Genomic DNA, 27,213 nt, shown 5'->3' with positions numbered 1-27,213 from the left:
TAAAGGAACTAACTTGTGTCAGAGATATTTAAAAGTTTCGACACTGTGTATTTAACACAAATCTAATTTATTTGACTTTTAGCCAGAATATTAGTCCCTGTAAATGGGCTGGAGTTTGTTATCAGCAGAAAGAGACCCAAATTAACATGGTTCAGTCCTGATAGTGAGGAACAGCAAAATTCAATCACTGTGGTTACTTGTGGCCTCGCTGGTGTCTCAGCAGGTGGGATGACTGAGTGAATCCCTTCCCTCACTTGACGCAGGTGAATGGCCTCTCCCCAGTGTGAATTCGTTGATGCACAGTGAGCTCAAACGATTGTATGAACCCAGTCCCGCAGTGAAAGCACCTAAACGGTTTCTCGTCAGTGTGAACACGTTGATGGCGCCTCAGATCCCCAGAACTTTTATAGCACTTCCCACAGTCTGGACATTGAAACGGTCTCTCCCCAGTGTGAACTCGCTGATGACTCAGCAGGTTGCATGACCAAGTGAATCCCTTTCCACACTTGGAACAGCTGAATGGCCTCTCTCCGGTGTGAACTCGCTGGTGTGCGTACAGAGTGGATGACTGAGTGAATCCTTTCCTACACTTGGAGCAGTTGAATGGTCTCTCTCCAGTGTGAATTCGCTGGTGTGTCAGCAGGTTGGATGATTGAGTGAATCCCTTCCCATACTCGGAGCAGGTGAATGGTCTCTTGCCAGTGTGACTGCGTCGATGAGTTTCCATCTGGTACGGGAAAGTGAATCCTTTCCCACAGTCGCCACATTTCCACGGTTTCTCCTCAGTGTGACTGCATTTGTGCCTTGTGAGGCCTGATGATAGACTGAATCCTCGTTCACACTCACAACACATATACGTTTTCTTCCCACTGTGAACAATGCTTTTTCCTTCCATGTTCAAAATACGCTGATATTCAGGATATGATAAATTGAGGACTCTGTCAGATCCTGATGTGATGCTTGGTTTGAGTTTCCGGACATTGAAGCCTCCCCTTTGAACACCCTGAGGAACGGATTCAAAACAGAAAGTAGGGAGTGAGAGAGAACCCACAAAAACACAAAGGCAGGTTGTGAAATTGAGCTGAATGAATCTGGTCATTTGTGGGGCCGGCTCTTGCAAAAAGAGACCATGAAACTGCTGAATTGTCATAAAAACCCAACTGGCCTCTTTGGGAGGAGAGAGAAAGAGGTGAAGAGGGATTTTGTATATCTACAAGACATATTAAAGAGAATAGACGGCAAAGCAACCTTGATCTTGTGCTTCATAAACAGCAATATTGATACGAAAACTATGCTTCTGGTGGCACGGTGATTAGCACTGCTGCCTCAGTGCCAGGGACTCGGGTTCAATTCCAGCCTTGGTGACTGTGTGGAGTTTGCATTTTGTCCCGGTGTCTGTGTGGGTTTCAACCCGGTGCTCAGGTTTCCTCCAACATTGCAAAGAAGGGAAATTTTGGTGGATTGACCTTGATAAATTGTCCCTTAGTGTCCAGGGATGTGCAGGTTAGGTGGGGCTATGGGGTTGCAGGGACAGGGTAGGGGTGTGGGCCTAGGCAGGGTTCCCTTTCAGAGAATCAGTGCAGACTCGATGGACCGAAAGACCTCCTTCTGCACTGTACGAATTCTATGGTTCTAATGCTATTCTATGAATCTTTATAAAGCTCTGGTCACCACTCTTCAGGAAGGATGTGAAGGTTCTTGGAGAAGGTGCAGATGAGATTTACCAGAATGGATCCAGCAAAGGAGGTTGAGGGGAGATTTGGTTCAGGGACACAAGATTATGCCAGATTTCCATCGGGTGGACAAAGAAACTCTGTTTCCATTCACTGATCGTACAAGCAGTCGGGACACAGATTTAAAGTTTTGGGTTAAACCTGGATTGAGCTACACACGATCCTGAGGGGTCTTGACAGGGTGGATGTGGAGAGGATGTTTCCTCCAGATCGAGGACATCACTGTTGCAAAATAAGGAGTTGCCATTTCAGATGGAGATGAGGATTTTTTATTCTCTTGAGGGTTGTAAGACTTTGCAAATCACGTCCTTAAAAGGCAGTGGAAGCAGAATCCTTGAATATGTTTAAGGCAGAGCTGGATAGATTCTTGATGAGCAAGGGGGTGAAAGGTCATCAGGGGTAGGCAGGAATGTGGAGTTGAGGTTAGAATGAGATCAGCCGCAATCTTATTGAATGCTGAGCAGGCTCGAGGGGCCGAGTGGCCTGTTCCTAGTTTCTACGCAAAAGGTACAGGTGATATGAGGTATGTTTTTACACAGCGAGCGGCAATGACCTGAAACTTGTTGCCTTTGAGGGAGTTTGAAAATAGACACAATGAATGATTTGATTACAAAAGGAAATTAGATAGAGATCTGAGGGAAATAAACCTGCGAGGATACAGGGACAGAGCAGGAGAATGGCACAGACTGGATTGCTCCAGAGAGCGAGCATGGACTCAATGGGCCGAATTTCCTTCTTGTGCCATCATATCTCTGACTCTTTTGTATAATCTAGTTTTGTAATTTATCCCCGGAGGGTTCAGATATCACTCGGGTAGACCTGTGTTACACTCCCTCCGAAGCCATTCTATCCTTCCTCGGGTTTGTTGCCCAGAACTGAACACAGTTCTCCAGGTTTGGTCTAACCAGGGTTTGTGAATCTCGGGGCTTTTCCAGTCACACTGAGACCTGAAATCTTCCCTCACAGACAGAACAGACAAACCTTTTACCTTCCACACCCAGATGCTGCTGCAATTCAGGTTCTGATGAATCGAGCGACTCTGTCAGATCGCGATGTGACATTTGGTTTGTGTTTCCCGTCTGTTAAACCTCCTCTTCCAGTATCCTGTAAATTTACAGAAACCTCACTGTCAGCTTAGGATAGAAATTCACAACATTCTCTCCTCGCCAACTTTGTATTCCTGGAGGTTTGATCACATGACCTGCCCCCATCCTCCTGCCATTAATCGGTCAACACATCCATCCTTGTGACACACTGCCTTCCTCGGCCAATTGGGAAGCAAAAGGACTCATTACCTTACAGGACAGTGATTGACTGCCAGCCAAACAACCTTTATCCCATTTTCAATATTTTTATATCCGCTGAAGAGAAATGTTCAAAGAAAATTTCAAAAAAATCTTCTTTACTGTCCTAATGATTTCCCAGACACCCAGGTATGAATCTCACCAAGGCAGAAGGTAAAATTTGAATTCATTGAAAGTTTACTGAAGACCCTGAAACCATTGTCAATTGTTGCAAAGATCCATCAGGTTGACTCATGTCCTTCAGTGAAGGACATCTTCCATCCTTACCTGGTCTGGCCTACATGTGACTCCAGATCCACAGTCAGCTGGTTGACCCTTAAAATACTCTCTGAGGTACACTCAGTTCAGGGGCAATTAGGGCTGGGCAGTGAATGCTGGCCCAGCCAGCGACACCCACATCCCGGGAATGAATAGAAAATAAAATCTGCCATCCTTACCTGGTCTGGCCGACACGGTTCCAAACCACAGCAATGTGGTTGACTCTTTAAATGCCTTCCGAGATTGCCGAGCCAGCCACTCGGTTCGAGGGAAATTAGGGATGGACAATAAATGTTGGCCCAGCCAGTGACTCCCACAAATTAATAAAATAAAATCCTGGAGACTCCAGTCAGTCAATCTGGGAAAGTTGGCAACCAGTCCAGGCTCGCAGCGCATGCGTCCTGCGGCTCCTTGTCCTCTGGAAAGATGGCGGCTGGTAACCCGGGCCTGTCACCGCTCAGCTCTCACTCTGTTCGGTGCTGTTTAAGACGGGACCGTCAACATTTTACTCGGGAGTTGAAGCCTCCTCTGGGTTTTTCTGAAGCCTCCCCAAGTCACTCCGCAGCTTCTATTACTCTCCGGCTACCCACCGGCTCCATTTCTTTGCACACATGAAGTGTGTGAGTGATCTCCCTCTGAACTGCACATTAGATTAATTAATGACTAACTCATATTTATTCTTATCCAATGGAAACATCTTCCACTTGTCTATCATATCAAACCTTTTCATAATCTTGCAGGATCAGGCCATCCTTCATACCCTTTTCCAGAGAAAAGGTGATGCCCTGTCCAATCTTTATTGCTGGGTATAACCTGCCAGTTCAGGCATAATTCAAATATCTTTTCCTGCATCTTCTCCAGTCCTTCGAGATCCATTTTACAATATGGAGACTTTAACTAATCTGAGCAGCAAACTCACCGTTGTCCACAAATGCCTGTATGTTGCAGTCTTTTAGTAATTTTACTGTTAGTAGAATGTAAGATGGGACAGAACAAGATCCAACGAGCCAGTCTGTAACACTGCAGAGCATCTACAAACTTGCCTCTTCCACTTACTGCTAAACTCTTAACCTGTCAGCTGTGGCATTAAGAATAATGTTCAGAGAAAGACTGGATTTCAGCTCGGTGACACTGGGCCAGACTAAATTAGTTCACAGGATTGTTGAGCTAATGTATCCATATCATAAAATGGATCTGGAAGGACTGGGGACGATACGGGAAAGTATATCAGAATGATGCCTGAACGGGCAGGTTACAGACAGCAAGAAATGCAGTGGCTCGAGGAGCCATCTAGGCTCCCCCGCTTCCATTTCATGTGTTCTTATGAACATCACTGTAAACCACTTCCATGCAGACACAACAGATGCAACAACCACCAGTTCATCACCATCCTTCCCATATTCCAGGATTCCAAACACACTTTCCAGGTGACAGTGATTTACTTGTACTTCTTGCCATCCAGTGTTGTGTATTCACTGCTCACGATTTGGTCTTCCCTACACTGAGGAGATTAAATCTGGATTAGGTGACTGTGGAACATCACCATTCAGTCTGCAAACATAATCCTGAGCTTATGATCATTTTAACATTTTAATTCCCTGCCCCACTCCGACTGTCCACAGCCTCCTGCACTGCTCTAGTAAAGCTCAAAGGAAACTCGAGGAACAGAACCTCCATACGGACATTGACCCAGAGCCGGGTTTCAAACACGGGTCCTCAGTACCGTAGTTTTGTAAACTCTTTTTACGGGACAATAGAAGGTTTGTATTCGGTAAATTGAGACTAAATATTGCATCAAGGTCGGACAGAAGTCAGTTGATTCATCAGACCCTGAATATCATCCTTCGAATGTGGAAGGAGAAATGTTTCTCTGTTCTCAATGAGAAAAGATTTCAAACATCAGTGTGACTGGAAAAGCCCGAGACTCACACAACACACACCCGAGTGAGAGTGTTCCAGTGAACTGACTGTGGAAACATCAGTGTGACTGGAAAAGCACCGAGACCCACACAACACACGCCCGAGTGAGAGAGTTCCAGTGAACTAACTGTGTAAAGAGCTTTGACCAGTTACACAGTGGGGAGGCAGTGGTGTAGTGGTATCGTCGCTGGACTAGTCATCCATAAACCCAGGATAATGATCTGGGGACCCGGGTTTGAATCCGACTACCACAGGTGTTGGAATTTAAACTCAATAAAATATCTGGAATTAAAAGTCTATGAAACCAGCTGGTTCACTAATGTACTTTTGGGAGGGAAATCTGCCGTCCTTACCCAGTCTGGCCTACATGTGACCCCAGACCCATAGCAATGTGGTTGACTCTAACCAGCCCTCAAGGGCAATTAGAGATGGGTAATAAATGCTGGCACAGCCTGCGACGCCCACGTCCAATGCATTAAAAAAATTGTTTCACTAATTGTAACTCAATTAATGATCACCACTTATTTAATCATCTGTTGCAGACTTTTAGCTAATTAATACAGTAATTTTTAATGAATACAGGGCACCATATGGCGCAGTGGTTAGCACTGGGACTGCGGCACCGAGGACTCGGGTTCGAGTCCCGGCCCTGGATCACTGACCGTGTGGAGTTTGCACATTCTCCCCATGTCTGTGTAGGTTTCAACCCCACAACACAAAATTGTTCACGTTAGGCGGATTGGCCATGTTAAATTGCCCTTTATTTGGAAAAAAAATAATCGGGTACTCTAAATTTATACAAATAAAAGATAAATTGCCTGATTAAGGATGAGGTTCTGTTTCTCAAGTTTCCTTTGAGCTTTATTGGAGCAGTACTCTAAATTTATATGGAAAAAATACTTTTCACTGTACCTCACTGAGCCCTCTTCAAAATTCTTCAATCATGGGAGGTGGGGGTCACTGGCTGGACCAGCATTTACTGCTCATTCCAATTACCCTTGAACTGCGTGTCTTGTGAGGCTATTTTAGAGGGCACTTACAAATCAACCACAACATTGCTGTGGATCTGGAGTAATGTGTCGGCCAGGCCACGTAAGGAGAGCAGATTTCCTGAAGGACCCGACGGGTTTTTACAACAATCGACAAAGTCACCGTTAGACTTATACTTTGAGACTTTTATTCAATTTCAATATCTGTCATAGACAGATTTGATCCCAGATCCCCAGAGCATTAACCTGGGTCTCTGGATTACTAGCCCAGTAACAATACCATTACTCTCCTGCCTGGCCCACAGTCTTGGCAGAATATGATGTCCAGTAACTTCACAAAATTACAAAGTAATTTATTTTTTCAATCAAATTCTGATAGCTCTGCAGTTTCTGAAAACATTTTGGTTGAAGGTGTTATTTTTAAAAATAAAGATCTAGCCTTTGCAATATAATTACCGAATACACCAATTCGCAAATGATAATTAATGTTCACCATTGAATAATCATAAATGTAATTATTGTTTTGTGGTATGAAATCAATACATGGTTAATATAGAAAAGGTACAGAAGGGGAAATGGCTGCAGGAAGCCACGTGTTAGAGGTATAAAAGGGCTTCCTTGACCTTGTTACCAATGACAGTGAATACACTATGAAAATAACAATTTAAAAACTAAACGTGATTACACATGCGTACTTACAGCTTCTTACATTACATCAGTGAATATGTTTCAAAAGTACTTCATTGGCTTTAAAAGACTTCAGAGGGTCCAGTGGCAGTGCAAGGTTTTATAGAAATGTACATTTATTCAAGTAGCCCGCAAACGAGGATATACCCCTGTCTCTGTAAGACTTAATTACCTGCAAATGCTCGCATTCAAAGCATTGTTTTGCATCTTTGACTATGTCTATATATATGTTTCTAGAACATACCTCTTAATTCACCTGAGGGAGGAGCAGTGCTCTGAAAGCTCGTGATTGAAACAAACCTGTTGGACTTTAACGCGGTGTTGTAAGACTTCTATCCTGACAAGTGTGAGGTTGTCCATTTTGGAAGGACAAATATGAATGCGGAATACAGGGTTAACGGAAGGGTTCTTGGCATTGTGGAGGAGCAGAGAGATCTTGGGGTCTATGTTCATAGATCTTTGAAAATTGCCACTCAAGTGGATGGAGCTGTGAAGAAGGTCTATGGTGTGTTAGCGTTCATTAGCAGAGGGATTGAATTTAAGAGCCGTGAGGTGATGATGTAGCTGTACAAAACCTTGGTAAGGCCACATTTGGAGTACTCTGTGCAGTTCTGGTCACCTCATTTTACGAGGGATGGAGAAGCTTTGGAAAAGATGCAAGGGAGATTTACCAGGATGTTGCCTGGAATGGAGAGTAGGTCTTATGAGGAAAGGTTGAGGGTGCTAGGCTTTTTCTCATTAGAACGGAGAAGGATGAGGGATGACTTGATAGAGGTTTATGAGATGATCAGGGGAAGAGATAGAGTAGACAGTCAGAGACTTTTTCCCCGGGTGGAACAAACCATTACAAGGGGACATAAATTTAAGGTGAATGGTGGAAGATATAGGGGGGATGTCAGAGGTAGGTTCTTTACCCAGAGAGTAGTGGGGGCATGGAATGCACTGCCTGTGGAAGTAGTTGAGTCGGAAACATTAGGGACCTTCAAGCGGCTATTGGAGAGGTACATGGATTATGGTAGAATAATGAAGTGTAGAATAATGAAGTGTAGATTAATTTGTTCTTAAGGGCAGCACAGTAGCATTGTGGATAGCACAATTGCTTCACAGCTCTAGGGTCCCAGGTTCGATTCCTGGCTTGGGTCACTGTCTGTGCGGAGTCTGCACATTCTCCCCGTGCGTGCTTGGGTTTCCTCCGGGTGCTCTGGTTTCCTCCCACAGTCCAAAGATGTGCAGGTTCAGTGGATTGGCCATGATAAATTGCCCTTAAGTGTCAAAAATTGCCCTTAGTGTTGGGTGTGGTTACTGCGTTATGGGGTTGGGTGGAGGTGTTGACCTCGGGTAGGGTGCTCTTTCCAAGAGCCGGTGCAGACTCGATGGGCCGCTTCTGCACTGTAGATTCTATGATAATCTAGAATTAATCTAGGACAAAAGTTGGGCACAGCATCGTGGGCCGAAGGGCCTATTCTGTGCTGTATGTTTCTCTGTTCTATCTGTTGGATGAAGCTGAAGGGTTTGCTCCAACTCAGGGGGCGGTGCTGGAGGACTAACCGGGAGCGGCTGGTCCTCCAGCCAATCAGAGTGAATGGGAGGCGGAGCAAAGCCGAGACTCTCGCTCCGTACGCATGCGCTCGGCCACCCGGGCCTATCTCGGTGAAAAGCCCGAGCACCTTTCGCCGGTTCAACTGTAAATCCGAGATTCGTATTCGGGGTGACACGGAGTGTTTATGAAGCCTCCCGACCCATCCGCAGGCTCCATCCCTCCCTCATGACTCACTGAGCGGGATCTGACCAGGGATCTCCAGCCCACCACCTGAATCCTGAACTGTACTCGGCACAGCGCATGCTCCACCTCACGTGGGAGACCGGGCTCAGACCCCGCCCCTCATTCACTCCGATTGGTTGGAGGACCCGCTACAACCACTCGGTCCTCCAGGCCCATCCCTCTCTTCCTATTGGATCAGAGCTGCCGTCAATCATTCTCACGGCATTGTGAGTTCGGGCATGCGCAGTTCCGATGCTGGACTCGGCCTGGCGGTTTCACTGAAGCTGTTTTGGGGCTTCACTACTTTAGTTTATGTCTGATGTTGATGTTCGTTTTTTTTTAATGATTTTGTGAGTTTTGAGACCTGCACATTTATGTTCATATGCAGGATTAAGCCAGCATCTGCCTTAGCATGATGCTGGGTGTGAAAAGAACTAAGCAAAAGAAAATAAAGTAAATAATGGATCAAACAAAAGAAGGGAGTGCTGCTAAAACAAATAGTGGAGCACAACCCAAATGGAACAAGAAAGGGATCAGAAACTTATCTAAAACCCGTCAAATTAGAGTGTGAAAATCGGGGTCGATAAGGCAGCACAGTAGCATGGTGGTTAGCATAAATGCTTCACAGCTCCAGGGTCCCAGGTTCGAATCCCGGCTGGGTCACTGTCTGTGCGGAGTCTACACGTCCTCCCCGTGTCTGCGTGGGTTTCCTCCGGGTGCTCCGGTTTCCTCCCACAGTCCAAAGATGTGCGGGTTAGGTGGATTGGCTATGCTAAATTGCCCGTAGTGTCCTAAAAAGTAAGGTTAAGGAGGGGGGGTTGTTAGGTTACGGGTTAGGGTGGATACGTGGGTTTAAGTAGGGTGATCATTGCTCGGCACAACATCGAGGGCCGAAGGGCCTGTTCTGTGCTGTACTGTTCTAAGGCAATCTAACCCCTGCGGCGCCCACCGAGGACGGAAATCTTCCAGTGTGCCCGTGGACACCGCATGCTCCCTCTCCAGGGACAGCCGGCCACGAACGAGGCCACGGAAGAGGGGCAGACAGTCGGGCTGGACGGCCCCCTCGCTCGCCCGCTGCCTGGACCGATAAATGGCTAGTTTGGCCAGGCCCAGGAGCAGGTTCACGAGGACGTCCTCCGCCTTCCCCGCCCCGGATGTCCATAGATCAGGAGCATGGGGCTGAAGTGCAAATAAAACCTCAACAACAACGTCAAGAAATCAAAGAGGGAGTGTAGCCGAGGACAAACAACATAAACGTGCTCCACAGTCTCCACCAGGCCGCAAAAGGAGCAGGTCTCTGGCATAGCCGCGAAGTGGCAGGTTTCACTGAAACCCGGTGGAGGCTCCAAACCCCAATAAGAAGTTTCCCGGGCCCGGGTTTGCATCGAGCTGGGGGACAGCTGCGGCCTGCTCCCGGTGACAGGCCTGAGTTAACGGCCGCCGTCTTTATAGAGGCTGCAAACCCGCAGGGGGCAAAACATCAGAGATAGAGTTTGTTGTGAAACCAGTGGGATATTGTAAAACAGGAGGTCAGGGTTACAGTCAACAACAACAACTTCTATTTATATAACACCTTTGACATCATAAATTATCCCAGTCAACTTCACAGGAACATCATAAAACAAAGTTAGACACCCAGACACAAAAGGAGATATTAGGGCAGGTGACCAAAAACTTGGTCAAAGAGGTGAGTTTTAAAGAGTCTGAAAGGAGGTAAGTGAGGTGGAGACAGGGAGGTTCAAGGAGGGAATTCAGTGCTTGGGGCCGAGGGAACTGAAAACTATGGCGGAGTAATTAGAATGGGGGTGTGCAAGAATCCAGGATCAGAGCTGTGCAGATATCTCAGGGGGTTGTGGAGCTGGAGGAGATGACAGACACAGGAAGAGACAAGTCCATGGAGGGATTTGAAAACAAGGGTGAGAATTGACTGGGAGCGAATGCACGTATCGGAGCACAGGGATCATAGGGGAAAGGAACTTGCTGTGAATTAAGACATGGATCGCAGACTTTTGGATGGCTTTAAGTTTCCAGAGGTAGACTGGGAGAGCAGCCAGGTGTGTAATGGAATTGTCGAATCGGGAGGTGAAGATGGTAAATTGCCTTAGTATCTAAAAAGGTTAGGGGGGTTACAGGGATAAGTGGAGGTGTGGGCTTAGCTAGGGTGCTCTTTCCAAGGGCCAGTGCAGTTCAACGGGCCGAATGGCCTTCCGCACTGTACATTCTATGAGGTCAGAAGCTCATATTGGGATCAAATGTGAAACCAAGTTTACAAAGAGACTGGCTAAGTCTCAGACTGTTGCCAGGGAGAGGGATAGAGTCGGTATTTCAGGAATGGAGATTGGAGCAGGGACCGAACAGTGGATTCAGTCTTCTCCATATTTGATTGAAGTTATTTAGTCAACAGGAAGAGAACCAGAATGGGCCCTGAGTCTGATATCTGGTATAACTTAGTTCAAGCGGGAGAGGTTAAACAAAGGAAACCCTGGAAGATTTGGAGAAACAACCTTTGCAATTGCTCATCAAATCTCCACACAGTCAGTTCTGGACACAAGGTTAACATTTGTTATTCTGTCTGCTCAGTCAGGATGATTCAGATTAAAGTCTGTCACAAGTCATGAATGAAATGAAGTGAAAATGAAAATTGCTTATTGTCACAAGTAGGCTTCAAATGAAGTTACTGTGAAAAGCCCCTAGTTGCCACATTCCAGCGCCTGTTCGGGGAGGCTGGTACAGGAATGAAGTGACTTATAAAGCATATTCTTACCTCTAATTATATAACTTTGGTAAAAAGATACAAAAATAATGATCTAATACTTTATTTGGTTTTCAGCCCCAGGGAGGAGGGAGAGTGTGTGGAATGGAGATTTACAGATTTGGCGAAAGAAGAGAGAAAAACTGTTCCCCAGAAACTGGAATTGTCTGCTCTGAATTTCTATCTTGTACTGATAGTGTGGCCTTTGTAAACTCCTTTTCCAGGACATTAGGAGAGGATTTTCAGACAGGAAACAAACCAAATATCACATTAAGATCCGGCAGTATCACTTAATTAATCAGGACCTGAATGTCCTCAGACTATGAATGTGGAATGAAAAATGTTTGTTCTGTTTGTGGGAAAATATTTCAAACATACGTGTGACTGGAAAAGCACCGAGATACACACACACCTGAGTGAGTGTGTTCCAGTGGACGGACTGTGGAAAGCGCTTTAACCAGTTACTGCCCGAAATAACACCACACCATTCACTAAGGGAAGAAACCATACACATGTTCTGTGTGAGGACAGAGCTTCACTTGATTGTCTAAAGAGGAAATGCACAAAGACACTGACTCCATGGAGACACCGTGGAAACATGTGGAAGTTGGGTGTTCAACAGTTTAATGAGAATCGAGCCAAAGGAGCAAAGGGTAAGTATCAGAGACAAGATGAGCTCTGAGAGAGCATGATGGGAGATAGCAGGAAAAGAGATGGAAGATGGGAGTTCAGAATCTGGACAAAAAAGGACTTTCGAGGCAGTTTTACTGAGTGGTTTCGTGCAAGAGGAGCAGCAGAATCAGCTGGTTGGATTGGTTCAATGGGTCGAGTTTTCCAGTCCTTCCTGCTGGCTGGATCTTCCACAGATCTCTCGGACTGCGTTCCGGTTCACTGGTTGTCTCATTGGGTTCGCTGTAGGCCTCCTGGGGTCTGTGGAAGAACTCCCAGAGCTTCATTTGCCTGATGGATTCGCTGGAGCGGAAAAACTATGACATCATCTTCGCAGCCTTCAACACATCATTGATGAAAATGAACATCTTGCCAAAGCCATCCCCACACCCCCACTACTTGCCTTCAAACAACCACGCAACTTCGAACAGACCATTGTAAATTACCCAGCCTTCAGGAGAACAGCGACCACGACACCACACAACCCTGCCATGGCAACCTCTGCAAGGTGTGCCCGCTCATCAACATGGGTACCACCATTACACGCGGGAACACCACCCACCGGATACGCGGTACATACTCGTGGTGACTCGGCCAACGTTGTCAACCTCATACGCTGCAGGAAAGGATATGCCGAGGCATGGTACGTTGGCGAGACCATGCAGACGCTGAAAGAAGTTACTGTGAAAATCCCCTAGTCGCCACATTCTGGCACCTGTTTGGATAAGCTGGTACAGGAATTGAACCCACGCTGCTGGCCTTGTTCTGCATCACAAACCAGCTGTCTAGCCCACTGAGCTAAACCACTGCATGACAATCGCCAGGCAGGAATGTTCTCTTCCAATCGGGGAACACTTCAGCAGCCAAGGGCAATCAGCCTCTGATCTTCGAGTAAGCGTTCTTCAAGGCAGCCTTCAGGACACATGGCAATGCAGAATCGCTGAGCAGAAACTGATAGCCAAGTTCCACACACATGACTAGGGCCTCAACCGGGACCTTGGATTCATGTCGCATTACATTCACCCCCCCACTATCTGTCCTGTTCTCACGAAATCCGACCAACTGTCCTGGCTTGAGACAATTCACATCTCTTTAATCTGTGATTATCCCTCTCTCCAGTCGCACCATCTGGACCTGTAAAGACTTAATTACCTGCAAAGACTCGGATTCAAAGTACTATCTCGCATCATTGAATTTTTCTATATGTGTTTGTGGAACCCACCTCTTCATTTACCTGTGGAAGGAGCTGCGCTCCGATAGGTAGTGATTCCAAACCTGTTGGACTTTAACCTGGTGTTGGAAGACTCCTTTCCGTGCCTACCCCAGTCCGACGCCAGCATCGCCACACCATATATAGGAAGCATTTAGGGTGGCATTTGACACAGTGGTTAGCATTGCAGCCTCACGGCGCTGAGGACCTGGGTTTGTATCCCAGCCCTGGGTTACTGTCAGTGTGGAGTTTGCACATTCTCCACGTGTCTGCATGGGTTTCCCCCACAACCCAAAGATGTGCAAGTTAGGTGGATTGGCCACGCTAAATTGCCCCCCCAGCTTTTGAACAATGTCAAACATAATTAAATGGGAGTGAATTGAGAATTATCTGTCACTTATATTTGACCCCTGTGTTTTGGTGTGAAACGTTCTGCAGCCGAAATCCCGTTCATGTATAAGAAAGGAGGGGTGACAGCAAATCCGTACTGAGCCTGGATTTTCTCATCTCCCTCAGTGACTTTTCCTGTTTCTCCATCATGAAGGCCGAATTTTTCAAAAATATAGTTCAGTTAAATCTCTGCCATTTCCCCCAATTCATGTCTGTCTATTTGAGGACACATTACCATTCGACTGTTCTATGTTCAATTTGTTTTGGGTGGTGATTAAAATATAAACTACGTCTAAAAAGTCATTAAATTCTTTTGTAAACTGACCAAACTGCCAAGATCCGCACTTTGTTTTTTCATGTATGGAACGATCTGTCTGGACTGTGCGCAGAACAATACTTTTCACTGTACCTCGGTACCCGTGACAATAAATCAAATCCAATCAAAGAGACAGTTTCTTACTCGTCTTCAGGTTGAACAATGAGCCGCCTTAAACATTATTAATTCATGGGAGGTGGGGGTCACTGGCTGGGCCAGCATTTACTGCTCATTCCAATTACCCTTGAACTGTGTGTCTTGTGAGGCTATTTCAGGTGGCACGTTCAAGTCAAACACAACATTGCTGTGGATCTGGAGTCACGTGTAGGCTAGGCCACATGAGGAGAGCAGATTTCCAAAAGGACATTTGTGAACCAGACGGGTTTTTACAACAATCCACAATGTCATCATTACCTTTGAATTTGAGACTTTTATTCAATTTCAATATCTGTCACAGGCAGATTCGATCCCAGATCCCCAGAGCATTAACCTGGGTCTCTGGATTACTCGCCCAGTAACAATACCATTACTCCACTGCCTGGCCCACACAGTCTTAGCAGAATATGATGTCTTGTAACTTCACAAAATTATAAATTAATTTATTTTTTCAAACAAATTCTGATAGCTCTGCAGTTTCTGGAAACATTTTGGTTGATCGTGTTATTTTTAAAAATAAAGATCTAGTCTTTACAATATAATTACCTAATACACCAATTCACTAATGATAATCAATGTTAACTACTGAATAATCATTAATTTAATTATTTTTTTTTGCAATGAAATCAATACATAGATAATATAGAAAAGGTACAGAAGGTGAAATGGCTGCAGGAAGCCACATGTTCGAGGTATCAAAGGGCTTTCTTGACCTTGTTACCAATGACAGCGAATACACTATGAAAATAACAATTTTAAAACTAAATGTGATTACACATGCGTACTTACAGCTTCCTACATTACAAGAATGAATATGTTTCAAAAGTACTCCATTGGCTTTAAAACACTTTAGAAGGTCAAATGGGAGTAAGGTTTTACAGAAATGTACATTTGTTCTAATTGTTCACAAATTAGGATGTATTACACTCAGTGTCCTCACCAGAATCATTGATAAAAGATTGGAGTCTCAATTTTGTGTAATAACCACGGTGTTGACACCATTTTGAATACTCTGTGAAACTCCAGACACACCATATGCAATTATTTGTTGTAAAACACAGCGAGTTGTTGTGATTTGGAATGCACTGTCCATAAATGGTGCTGGAATCTGATTGGACTGGAACATCCAAAAGGGAATTTGGTGCATTCTGGAAAAGAAAACAAAATCGTCGAACTATGGGATTAAATGGGTCGCTCTACAAAGAGCTGGCATGGGAAAAATGGGCCAAATAGACTCCTCTGCGCTCTTGCTGCCTTGTGTACATGTAAAGCGAGTGGTAACAACCTGGAACCTACTGCCTATGAGGGTCGGAGATGCAGAGATTTTTTTTCTTTTTTAAAATAAATTTAAGGTACCCAATTATTGTTTTTTTCCAATTAAGGGCCAATTTAGCGTGGCCAATCCACCTATCCTGCACATCTTTTGGGTTGTGGAGGTGAAACCCACGCAGACATGGGGAGAATGTGCAAACTCCACACGGACAGTAACCCAGGACCGGGATTTGAACCCGGGTCCACAGCACCGCAGTCCCAGTGCTATCCACTGCACCACATGCCGCCCTGGAGATGCAGAGATGATGGAATGATTTCAATGGGAAATTGGACAGGCACTGAGAGAAATAAACCCACAGGGATTCGGGGAAAGAATGGGGCAATGGACAGACTGGCTTCCTCCACAGGGAGCCGACACGGTCCCAAAGGGCTGAATGGCCCTATTCCCCAACATCCAGATGCTGTGATCTCAGGAGAGAAATTCAGCTGCTCCAGTCACTCCAACTAACTGGAGTCCCTCATCTCTGGTGCCATTCTCGTTAATGTCCTCTACACCCTAACTTAGAATTTCACATCTTTCCTAAAGTGTGGGGCCCATATCTAGGGTTCCATAGGGGATAGAATTGAAAAGCACGGAGGAAATGTTCAACTTGTTCAGAACCAGGGTTAGACTACACTGGGAGCACTGACAACATTGGCGATCTCCATTTAGAAAAAGGAAATAGAGGCACTGGATAAGGTGCAACAAAGATTCATAATATACAGAACTGAGAGCATTTAACACTCAGGAAAGGCTGGGGCTGCTTTTTTCTGGAAAAGATAAGACTGATGGGTGACCTGATGGAAGTCTTTCAGATTATGAAGGGATTCAATAATCCAAGAGGAATTTCAGTAGAAACCTCTTTACCCAGCGAGTGGTGAGAATGTGGAACTCGTTACCACAGCGAGTGGTTGAGGTGAACAGCATGAATACATTGAACGTAAAGCTAGATACATACATGAGGGGATGTATGTCTGTATCGGCTGATGGGAGAGGCTCATGCGTCAATACTGACACAGACCATGGCTAACCTCAGCCGCTATGGGAATTTAACCTGTGCTGTTGGTGTCACTCAGCACAAACCAGCCATCCAACCAACTGAGCGAACCGATCCCCATGTAAATCTGTAATAAATCCTTAAATATTAGTGATTGCCTGTCTCCCACCATACTATTTAATGTAGTTTCCCAGTGCACCTCAGACAACTTGGCCCTCATACCCTGATAGTTTTCTTCAGTGAGAAGCACCAAAATAAATTAAACAAAAGAACCATGTAACCACCATAGCCCATGTTCATGGCAATGTGGCATGATTTTTGGGGTTTCCAAACAGAAATGGTAATGAAACATCTTCTAATCTCCAAACCCCCTTTCACTTTTTGATCCTTGTGAAATGTGAGACCAGGAATTTGCAAGAAGGCTCAGAGAGAATCAGCCCACTGGGGGAGAAGCCGTGAGACCAGCCAGTCCAGCAGAAAGAGACCCTCTGACCATCCCCATTGACCAACAGAATGAACAAAATGCAATCCTGGGTGTAATTGAGAACAGAAACAATAACAGCAGAATCCAATCCCTGTAATCAGTTGTGAATTTGTTGGTGTCTCAGAACGTGCGATGAATCCCTTCGCACATTGAGGGCAGGTGAATGGCCTGAACAAAAAGGAAAAGGCAGTGGAGTGGCAGTGCTGGTTAAAGAGGAAATTAATGCAATAGTGAGGAAGGATATTAGCTCCGATAATGTGGAATCTGTATGGGTAGAGCTGAGAAACACCAAGGTGGAAATAAATTAGTAAAGAAATCCCCAAACCGCAGTGGTGATGTTGGGAATGGCATAAAACAGGAAATTAGGCTGATTGTAAAAGTTTCTATCGGTATGTGAAGAGAAAAAGATTGGTGAAGACAAATGTAGGTTCCTTACAGTCAGAAACAGGGGAATGTATAATAGGCGACAAAGAAATGGCTGAGCAAATAAATACATACTTTGATTCTGTCTTCACAAATGAAGCCACAAATCAGATACCAGAAATGTTGGGGAACGTAGGATTTAGTGAGAGGGAGGAACTGAAGATCAATATTAGTAAAGAAATGGTGTTGGGGAAATTGATGGGATTGAAGGCTGATAAATCCCCAGGGCCTGATAATCTGCGACCAAAGTACTTCAGGCTCTCGAAATAGTGGATGCATTGGTGGTCATCTTCCAGGATTCCATAGACCCTGGAACAATTCCTGCAGACTGGAGGGTGGTTTATGAAATTCAACTATTTAAAAAGGATACAGAGAGAAAACAGGGAATTATAGACCAGTAAGCCTGACATCGGCAGTGGAGAAAATTTTAGAATCCATTATCAAAGATTTTAAAGCAAAGCACTTCGAAACCAGTGGCAGGATCGGACAGAGTCAGCATGGATTTGTGAAGAGGAAATCATGCTTGACAGATCTACTGAATTCTTCAAGGGTGTAATTGGTAGAGTTGATGAGGGGGAGCCAGTGGATGTGGTATATTTGGACTCTCAGATGGCTTTTGACAAAGTCCCGCACAAGAGATTAGCGTGTAAAATTAAAGCACATGGGATTAGGGGTAGTGTATTGAGATGGTCAGAAACCTGGTTCAAAAACTATTCACGTACCCTGCACATCATTGGTTTATCGGGGTGAGACCCACACAAACAGGGGGAGAACTTCTCTCCACATGGACAGTGATCCAGGCCCAGGATTGAACCCTCGTCTTCAGCTCCGTGAGGGAGCAGTGCTAACCACTGTGTCACCCTATATATTAACAATTTAGATGAGGGAACAAAATGCAATATCTCCAAATTTGCAGATGACACCAAGTTGCTTGGGCCGGGAGGCGGAGGGGGGCTGTGAGGAGAATGCAGAGATCCTTCAGAGTGATTTGGACAAGTTGAGTGAGTGGGCAAATGAATGGCAGATGCAGTATAATTATGAGAAATGCAAGGTTATCCACTTTTGGGAGCATAAGCAAGAAGGCAGACTATTATCTGATTGGTCATGAATTAGAAGGGAATGTGCAACGAGATCTGGGTATCCTCATACAGCAGTCGCTAAAGGTAAACATGCAGCTACAGCAGGCGGTAAAGAAAGCAAATGATATGCTCGCCTTCATTGCGAGCGGATTCGAGTACAGAAGCGGGGATATCTTGCTGCAATTATACAGGGTCTTGCTGAGAATATTGTGTGCAGTTTTGGTCTCCGAATCTGAGGAAGGATGTTCTTGCTCAAGAGGGACCACAGCACAGGTTTTCCAAGCTGATTCCTAGCATGGTGGGACAGTTGCATGAGAGACTGAATCAGTTAGGTTTGTATTTGCTGGCATTGACAAGAATGAAGGGTGGGGGGGGAGAAATCTCATTGAAACCTATAATATTCTAACAGGACTTGACAGGGTAGATGCAGGAAAGATTTTCACGATGGTGGGCGTGTACAGAACCAGAGGTCACCATCTGAGGATACGGGGGAGACCATTTAGGACATACATTTTAAAAAAAATTTAAAGTACCCAATTAATTTTTTCCAATTAAGGGGCAATTTAGCGTGGCCAATCCACCTAACCTGCACATCTTTGGATTGTGGGGGCAAAACCCACACAGACATGGGGAGAATATGCAAACTCTACATGGACAATGACCCAGAGCCGGGATCAAACCTGGGACCTCGGCGCCGTGAGGCAGCAGGGCTAACCCACTGTGCCACCGTGCTGCCCCAGTTTAGGACAGAGATGAGGAGAGATTTCTTCATCCAGAGAGTGGTGAGTCTGTGGAATTTGTTACCACAGGAAATAGTTGAGGCCAATACATTGTATGTTTTCAAGAAACATTTAGATATAGCACTTTGGGCGAAGGGGATCAAAGGATATGGAGGGGAAAGCGGGATTTGGCTATTGAGTTGAATGATAAGCCATGATCATAATGAATGGCAGAGCAGGCGCAAAAGGCCAAATGATCTGTTCCTGCTCCTATTTTCCATGTAATCCCTGCCCACACTGCGAGCAGGTGAATGGTCTCTCCCCAGTGTGAACTCGCTGATGTTTCTGCAGGTTGGATGCTTGAGTGAATCCCTTCCTACACTTGGAGCAGGTGACTGGCTTCTCCCCAGTGTGAATTCGCTGATGTTTCCGCAGGGTGGATGAATCAATAAATCCCTTCCCACACTGAGAGCAGGTGAATGGTCTCTCCCCAGTGTGAATTCGCTGGTGTGACTGCAGGGTGGATAACCGAGTGAATCCCTTCCCACATTGAGAGCAGGTGAATGGCTTCTCCCCGGTGTGAATTCGCTGATGTTTCCGCAGGGTGGATGAATCAACAAATCCCTTCCCACACTGAGAGCAGATGAATGGCTTCTCCCCAGTGTGAACTCGCTGGTGTGACTGCAGACTGGATAACTGTGTGAATTCATTCCCACAGACGGAGCAGGTGAATGGCTTCTCCCCAGTGTGAATTCGCTGATGTTTCCGTAGGGTGGATGAATCAATAAATCCCTTCCCACACTGAGAGCAGGTGAATGGCTTCTCCCCAGTGTGAACTCGCTGGTGTGACTGCAGGGTGGATGAATCAATAAATCCCTTCCCGCACTGAGAGCAGGTGAATGGCCTCTCCCCAGTGTGATATCGCTGGTGTTTCTGCAGGGTGGATGCTTGACTGAATTCCTTCCCACACTGAGAGCAGATGAATGGCCTCTCCCCAGTGTGACTGCGTCGATGAATCTCCAGCACAGATGGGACTCTGAATCCCTTCCCACAGTACCCACATTTCCACGGTTTCGCCATGTTTTGGGTCTCCTCGTGTCTCTCCAGATTGGACAATCAGTGGAAGCTTTGTCTACACACAGAACGTGTGCACGGTGTCTCCTCACTGTGAAAGACGTGATATTTTTCAGGCTGTGTAATAGTTGAAACTCTTTACACAGTCAGTTCACTGGAACACTCTCACTCGGGTGTGTGTTGTGTGGGTCTCGGTGCTTTTCCAGTCACATTCACATTTAAATCTTTTGAAGCCGACAGATTGGACAAACATTTCTCCTTCTTGCCGATGATATTCAGAACCCAATGATATTCAGATCAGAATTAATCGAGAGAGTTTGTCACATCGAGACGTGATGTTTGAGATTTCTGTCTATAATTCCTCCTCTTCCAACATCCTTTAAATTCACAAAAGTCATCAGTTAGTACAGAATAGAAATTAACAGGAACATCATTGCAATGTAAGCCTACCTGTGACAATCAAGATCATTATTATTAAAATTCAGGACAATTCTAGTTCTTATGGAACATAATTTTCTCTCGTTCTTCAAACGCTGTAAATCTCCATCCCACACACTCTCCCTCCATTCTCACTCTGCTGTATCTAATATTCACCCTCCCAATTCTCCTGAAGGTGCTGATTCATGTTGATTGACAGATCCAAGCTCAGCTCACTGCTTCCTGACCAGGACACGGAGATTAGAATAGGAGCAAGAGTAGGCCATTCGGCCCACTGAGTCTGTTCAACTATTCAATGAGATCCTTGGCTGATCTACCTCAACACCATTTTCCCCACACAATCCCCATATCCCTCGATATCTTCAATATCTAGAAACATATCAATATTTGTCTTGAACATATCTGATGACTGAGGCTCCACATTCCTCTGGGGTAGAGAATTCCAAAACTTCACCACATCCTGGGGTGAAGAGATCCCTCATCTCAGCTTTCTCTCTATTTTCTTACCTGTTCCCCATAACCCTTAACTCCATTGTCAATAAAATATCTGTCAGACTTGTGCTTCAATATATTCAACGACGCCCAGATACAACTGGTCCCTGTGGCAGAGAAATGCAAAGACTAACAACCCTCTGAGGGAAGAGATAACTGGAAATCTATAATGTAACTACAGTCTATATTACAAGACAAGAAATAATAATATTTAATTTATTACAGAACCATAAATAATATATCTAATCTGTACTATGTAACAACACTGGATGTATCTCTGTCCATTATTAATTTAATGTCTCCTGAAATGTCAGCCATCTCCTGGGGAACCCACCCCTTTAATTGTGAACATTAGGAAAGAGACCATCCATTAAAAAAAAAAAAAAAAAAAAAAAAAGAGTTTCCAATTATTGTTTTTCCAATTAAGGTGCAATTTACTGTGGTCAATGCACCTACCCTGCACATCTTTGGGTTGTGGAGGTGATACCCATGTAGACACAGGGAGAATGTGCAAACTCCACACGGACAGTGAACCGAGGAGGAGATCAAACCCGGGTCCTCGGCGCCGTGAGGCAGCAGTGCTAATCGCTGTGCATCACTGTCAGTCTAGAAATGTAATTCAGGAAAGATAAACATTTCTCCTGGTTTGAGTTTGCTGTGTATAAATCCTCCCCTACTAATCCCCTGTAAAAGGAGTTTCCAAAATTAATCACTGTCAGTCCAGGATAGAAATTCACAATATTCTCTCCTCCTGCTTCCTGGTCCAGGATGACCGCTCATGCCCCCCCCCCCCCCCCCCCCCCCCCCCCCCCCGCTGCTGCACACTGACCCTCTTGTCATCAGCAGTCCCCTGATTTGAGGGTGATGTCCACTCAGGGTTGGGAGTTTCTGCCCTGGATCTTCATCTGACTGAACAGAGCCACAGAGCTTTGGACACTTGGGATAGGATGTCCAATGAATCTTGAATTTACAGTGCAGAAGGAGGCCATGCGGCCCATCGAGTCTCCATCGGCCCTTAGAAAGAGCACCCCATTTAAAGCCACACTTCCAATCTATCCCCTCAACTCAGTAACCCCACCCAAACCCTTTCAAACACTAAGGGCAATTTAGCATGGCCACTCCACCTAAGCTGCACATCTTTGGACTGTGAGGAAACCCATGCAGACAATGATATCTGGAGAGCAGGATTGGCTTCCTTTTCTTTCCATCTCTGCCACCGCTTTGCATCATCAATAAGACATTGGGACTGAAAGACTAATTCAGTTTGATGGACAAGTTGTCTCCATTCTGAACAATGGGGAACAAGCCCCTCCCACTCATTGAAACATCGCCTCGACAAAGAAAAGAAACGCGCATGCGCCCTGATGCACATCCAATAAAGATGGCGGCCGTTAACCCGATCCGAATATGAAGAGCCTGCAGCCCCGCTCGGTACAAACTGGGTTCTGTAACTTTTCCGAGGTTTGCAGCTTACAACAACTTAACACAACGTTTCCGCCCACCTCCGCGATCTCTCGCTCCCTCCATGTTGTTAAACGCCCCTCACGAATTCCGGATCTGAAGACACAACCCTTCAGCTTCACCATTACCCACACTGCGCATGCTTCAATCCCAGCGGGCCCCGTCCCTCCTTCACTCCAATTGGTTGGAGGACCAGTCGCTCCCGTTTTGTCCACCAGCCCTGCCCCTCCTCTTCCTATTGGTCAGGAGCTGCCGTCAATCACCCGGGCATTGTGACGGTTCCAGATGGTGAGAGCGGCCACAGGCTTAGCCTGACTGGCTGATTGTCCAATAATAACAGTGAGAGTCTCAGTGGGACAATCAGACAATAATAGTGGAGATGGGGCCCAGAGGAGAAACAGCAAAGGATTCACTGACTTTGAGAGTAACCAACACAGTATCTGTCCCCATAATAAGAATCAGGCTGCAGTGTGTGAGTGAACATATCATTGGATCCAATGTAGAATCATGGAATCCTCTCAGTGCCAAAGGAGTCCATTCGGCCCATCGAGTCTGCAACAACCCTCTGAAAGAGCATCCTACCTTGGCGAATTCCTCACCCTATCCCCACAATCCCTCCCAGTGGCAATTTAACACAGTCAGTCCATCTAACCTGCACATCTTTGGACTGTGGGAGGAAACCAGAGTACCCGGACGAAATCTCCGCAGACACAGGAAGAATGTACAGACTCCACACAGACAGTGACCCAAGGTCGGAATTAATCATAGAATCTACAGTGCAGAAGGAGACCATTCGGCCCATCGAGCCTGCACCGGCATTACCTGAGCTGGCCAACCCACTGAAATGTGGTTAATTCTGAATTGCCTTTTGAAATTGCCAGCAAACCACTCAGTTTAACGGCAATTAGGAATGAAATGAATGAATGGAAATTGCTTATTGTCACGAGTAGGCTTCAATGAAGTTACTGTGAAAAGCCCCTAGTCTCCACATTCCGGCGCCTGTCCGGGGAGGCTGGTACGGGAATTGAACTGTGCTGCTGGCCTGCTTGGTCTGCTTTAAAAGCCAGCGATTTAGCTCGGGGCTGGTTTAGCTCACTGAGCTAAATCGCTGGTCTTGCCCATGATGCTCACATCCCATAAAGAATTGAGAAAATCCAAGAGCTGTTTCCAGTACCAATTTCAAAGGAATCAGTACTGGGCCCTTGACTCCTGGTTCACATCATTGATTTGGAATAAATGTAGGAACATGAATAAGAAGTTTACCTGTGACCCAAAAAATGATTGAACACTTGATAGTGAGGAAGAAAGCTGGAGGGAAAACAAGGCAAAGGATTTCATGATAAATGGCAGGACAGGATTAGTTAGGCCAGAGCTCGATTCCGATGTACAGGAAGATTGCACCAGGAATGCCTGTGGAAGTAGTTGAGTCGGAAACGTCAGGGACCTTCAAGCGGCTATTGGATAGGTACATGGATTATGGTAGAATAATGGAGTGTAGATTAATTTGTTCTTAAGGGCAGCACGGTAGCATTGTGGATAGCACAATTGCTTTACAGCTCCAGGGTCCCAGGTTCGATTCCGGCTTGGGTCACTGTCTGTGTGGAGTCTGCACATCCTTCCCGGTTGTGCGTGGGTTTCCTCCGGGTGCTCCAGTTTCCTCCCACAGTCCAAAGATGTGCAGGTTGGGTGTATTGGCCATGATAAATTGCTGTTAAGTGTCCAAAATTCTATGATCTATGAATAACCTAGGACAAACGTTCAGCATAACATCTTGGGCCGAAAGGCCTGTTCTGTGCTGTATTTCCCTATATAGAGACCACAGAGTGGATTATTTAAATTTTTTTTTTAAATTTACACTACCCAATTATTTTTTTTCCAACTAAGGGGCAATTTATCATGGCCAATCCACTTTCCCTACACATCTTTGGGTTGTGGGGGTGAAACCCATGCAGACACGTGGATAATGTGTAAACTCCACACGGACAGTGACCCAACACAGAGGGGATTTCAGAACATCAGCCAGAAATTGACAATGTTTGCTCAGAGGAAAGTTTGGATAAACTGGGGCTGTTTTCTTTGGAACAGAAAAGACTGAGGAGAGACCACAATAAAATTTTGAAAAGCAGCCCGGCTAGCTCAGTCGGTAGAGCATGGGATCACAGGATCGTGGGTTCGAGCCCCACGTTGGCCGCTTCAGCTTCTTTAATCTGAGAACATCGAGCTGAACTGCAACAGGGCGACACGGTAGCACAGTGGTAAGGGTTTAATTCCCTCTTGGGTCACAGTCTGTGTGGAGTCTACACGTTCTCCCAGTGTCTGCGTGGGTTTCTACCGGGTGTTCCAGTTTCCTCCTTCAAGTCCCGAAAGACATGCTTGTTAGGAGAATTTGATATTCTGAATTCTCCCTCTGTGTACCCAAAGAGGTGCTGGAGTGTGGTGACTAGGGCATTTTCACAGTAACTTCATTGCAGTGTTAATGTAAGCCTACTTGTAACAATGGGCAGCACGGTAGCATTGTGGATAGCACAAATGCTTCACAGCTCCAGAGTCCCAGGTTCGATTCCCGGCTGGGTCACTGTCTGTGAGGAGTCTGCACATCCTCCCCGTGTGTGCGTGGGTTTCCTCCGGGTGCTCCGGTTTCCTCCCACAGCCCAAAGATGTGCGGGTTAGGTGGATTGGCCAAGCTAAATTGCCCTTAGTGTCCTAAAAAATAAGGTTAATGGGGGTTGTTGGGTTACTGGTATAGGTGTACGTGGGCTTGAGTAGGGTGATCATTGCTCGGCACAACATCGAGGGCCGAAGGGCCTGTTCTATGCTGTACTGTTCTAATTCTAATAATAATGATTATAATAAGTGTGACTGTGGGAAAGGATTCATTAATTCATCCAACCTTCTGATACACCAGCAACTTCATACAGGGGATAGACCGTTCACCTGCTCTGAATGTGGGAAGGGATTCACTCGTTCCTCCAACCTATTCAATCATCAGCGAGTTCACACTGGGGAGAGGCTGTTCAACTGCTCTGTGCGTGGGAAGGGATTCAATCAGTCATCCCACCTGCTCACACACCAGCGAGTTCACAAGAAACCACAAGGTTTAGATTATACCCTTATTGATGCTGTTAATCATGTACAGGACTGAATAATGTTCACTCTGACAATCTTAATCTGCTGGTGAGGTTTATTATTCTGAATAAATGTGCTTGAAACGTTGTTGCAGATTTTTGTCTTTCCCACCTGAGTGTTGAACATCACCTGTCTGGAGCTCAGAAAGGACAATCTGGGGGAGGATCACACGGCAGGAACAGAACTTCAGCCTGGACACAGTCCTTCAGGGTCACACTGAGAGGGACAAACAACACTTTGGCCTTTCTCATCTCTCTTCACTGACAGCAAAGTCCCCGTGTGGGTTAATCCTGAGGCGTGTAAGAAATATGTCCCAGCCGCTCTCTTCCATATCTCAGAACCCCTAGACACAGAACAGAAGCTCCTTTACAACTGTGTTTAGAGTCAGGAAGAACAATGGTGAATGCTGGAAATGTGCTGTTAAATCTGAGATTGGTGTAAAACTGTGATGTTCTTGATTGAATTAAAACAGCTGGTTCTATCTAGACTGAAAATGTGTTTGTGTGACAGTCAGAATGAATTAATTGAATAGAAACCTTCTTAAAATAGATTGGTTGAAGTCTGCATTAAAATAGCAGCTGTTTACTGCTGGGACAATTAGACAACAGTTTCATTCATGGATAAAGAAGGAGCTCCGGCGTGTGTCCAAAAATTCCCAGTTTTATTGATGTGTGCTTCCCACATTCTGTCCTTTAAAATAAATCTCCTTTAACAATCAGAAACATAACTGAGAAAAGGGCGAAGCTGTGTCTGCCCGTTTAATTGGGAGCTGAGCAGTGTCAGAGCCCCGACTGTCCCTTGAAGACTGAGTGATGTGTTCAGCTGAAGATGCCGCTTGGCTGTTTTCTGGGTGGTCTCCTTATTCTGATCATTCTCGGTGATCCTCGAGTATGTGAACCTGCTCCCCTGTCTCTCATTCACTAGACATCTCTCTTCTCTCTCAGTTTCTCACTTCTCTCCACTCTCACACTCACTCATTCCACATACTTCCCACCTCAGAACACAGAACAGTACAGGCCCTTCGGCCCTCGATGTTGTGCCTAGCCATGATCACCCTACTCAAACCCACTTATCCACCCTATACCCGTAACCCAACAACCCCCCCCCAAAACCTTACTTTTTAGGACACTACGGGCAATTTAGCATGGCCAATCCACCTAACCCGCACATCTTTGGACTGTGGGAGGAAACCGGAGCACCCGGAGGAAACCCACGCACACACGGGGAGGACGTGCAGACTCCGCACAGACAGTGACCCAACCGGGAATCGAACCTCGGACCCTGGAGCTGTGAAGCATTTATGCTAACCACCATGCTATCGTGCTGCCCTATCTTTCTCTCTGACACTCTCTCCTTTAACATTTCTATTTCACAGAGCGCCTAAATTCACTAAACTTTTCTCTCTATCATCTCTGAAGAACACACTGAACCTCTCCGCTTTCTTTTTTCCTTTTTTTTTCTT

At 45.7% G+C, this 27,213-nt stretch overlaps 2 protein-coding genes and 1 long non-coding RNA gene across 3 annotated transcripts in view; 1 reads left to right on the top strand and 2 right to left on the bottom strand.

The window, feature by feature from the left end:
- Positions 1 to 27,213, bottom strand: part of LOC119959603 (zinc finger protein 774-like) — a 1,152,970-nt gene that overhangs the window by 1,006,493 nt on the left and 119,264 nt on the right. The gene's annotated exons all lie outside the window — the stretch shown is intronic.
- Positions 170 to 22,781, bottom strand: LOC119959601 (zinc finger protein 229-like). The gene is made up of 3 exons (XM_038787778.1): positions 22,667 to 22,781; positions 19,456 to 20,611; positions 170 to 671 (listed from the first exon to the last, which is right to left on the bottom strand). The coding sequence occupies exons 2-3, from the start codon at positions 20,238 to 20,240 to the stop codon at positions 251 to 253; spliced, it is 1,206 nt and encodes a 401-aa protein (XP_038643706.1). The 5' UTR covers positions 20,241 to 20,611; positions 22,667 to 22,781; the 3' UTR covers positions 170 to 250.
- LOC119959631 lies at positions 22,560 to 26,245 on the top strand. Its single transcript, XR_005459249.1, has 2 exons — positions 22,560 to 22,625; positions 25,846 to 26,245. It is a non-coding gene; the product is annotated as an uncharacterized LOC119959631 (long non-coding RNA).

This window comes from Scyliorhinus canicula, unplaced genomic scaffold, assembly GCF_902713615.1.
Source record: "Scyliorhinus canicula unplaced genomic scaffold, sScyCan1.1, whole genome shotgun sequence".
NCBI lineage: Eukaryota > Metazoa > Chordata > Chondrichthyes > Carcharhiniformes > Scyliorhinidae > Scyliorhinus > Scyliorhinus canicula.
Note: the sequence above shows the minus strand (reverse complement) of the source record. Positions and strands in the feature narration are given on the sequence as shown.